General features: G+C 37.5%; 1 protein-coding gene across 3 annotated transcripts in view; it reads right to left on the bottom strand.

Moving 5' to 3' along the window:
• TMEM243 (transmembrane protein 243, mitochondrial) overlaps positions 1–927 on the bottom strand; it is a 28,717-nt gene that overhangs the window by 8,352 nt on the left and 19,438 nt on the right. For 2 of the 3 annotated variants that reach the window (XM_011996052.1, XM_011996051.1), the window contains one exon: positions 412–462. The exons of the other annotated variant lie outside the window; for it this stretch is intronic. In XM_011996052.1, coding sequence (XP_011851442.1) covers positions 412–462 — 51 coding nt within the window. The remainder of the gene's footprint in view (positions 1–411; positions 463–927) is intronic. 3 annotated transcript variants of the gene reach the window in all.

The raw sequence follows: 927 nt of genomic DNA, 5'->3' as shown, positions 1-927 counted from the left end.
GATAGCTCCCACATGTATTTTACAGTATGTATACAGTAAAACTGCTATACACTGTGACCACATCTTTTAAAACTTGACCATAGGGTAATGGATATGTTCTTTAGGAACAAAATTAATAGAAATGGGGAATTATGGTAGATGATGACAGAAGGAAGTGGCTACACTGACGTTTTTACAAATTTACTAGGCAAAACATGGTAAACTCAATTATCTGAAAACCAAGTTGTCTGACTTGTACCATTTCACATATTCAACCTGGGGGTGCGGCGGAATTAAATTAGCTACTCCAATTAGCAATTGCAATTTTGTGGTAATAAAAGCACTTAACTTTTTGGAAAGTTAATTATAATTGATAAAGTTTTCAAAACTTTGGCTAAGAGCCTGGGTGAGGCACAAAATGAGGATACTTACTAGAATCAATAAGGATGTTAAACTGCCAACAACTAAATTGATGATTCGATCCTGAAAGAGAAAAGAATTTTTAAGCTATATGACTTGGATCCATGTTACCTTCAGTATAGTGCAATGCAAGGTGTTGGGATGGTTTACAATAAAGAAACCCAAGATCCAGTCCTTCTCTGAGCTTTACACATAAAACTACCAAACAAAGCAAAGTGTACTGAGTCATGAGAATGGAAAATGTACTTTGGGAAAATGGCCAACTGGGGAAGGTTTCTTGAAGGGACAGAACATTTATACTAGAGTCTTGATTGGGTAGTATCAAATGGGGAAGGGAGGCTTACAAATAATGCTTGTGCTGAGGAGGATAGTATGAGCCAAAGGAAAAGGACGGGCACTACGGGAATGGCCAAGCCAGAGCATTGGTTAAAAGTATCAGGAACCAGACTAGATGTGGAGTGCCATGATGTGTCTGGAACTACATTTGTAATACAGCTTAGGTATCCTTGTCTCATCTAAAAATAGATG

The sequence above is a fragment of the Mandrillus leucophaeus genome, unplaced genomic scaffold (genome assembly GCF_000951045.1).
Source record: "Mandrillus leucophaeus isolate KB7577 unplaced genomic scaffold, Mleu.le_1.0 Scaffold50, whole genome shotgun sequence".
Taxonomy (NCBI): domain Eukaryota; kingdom Metazoa; phylum Chordata; class Mammalia; order Primates; family Cercopithecidae; genus Mandrillus; species Mandrillus leucophaeus.
The sequence above is the reverse complement of the archived record's forward strand: the minus strand, read 5'-3'. Positions and strand labels throughout refer to the sequence as shown.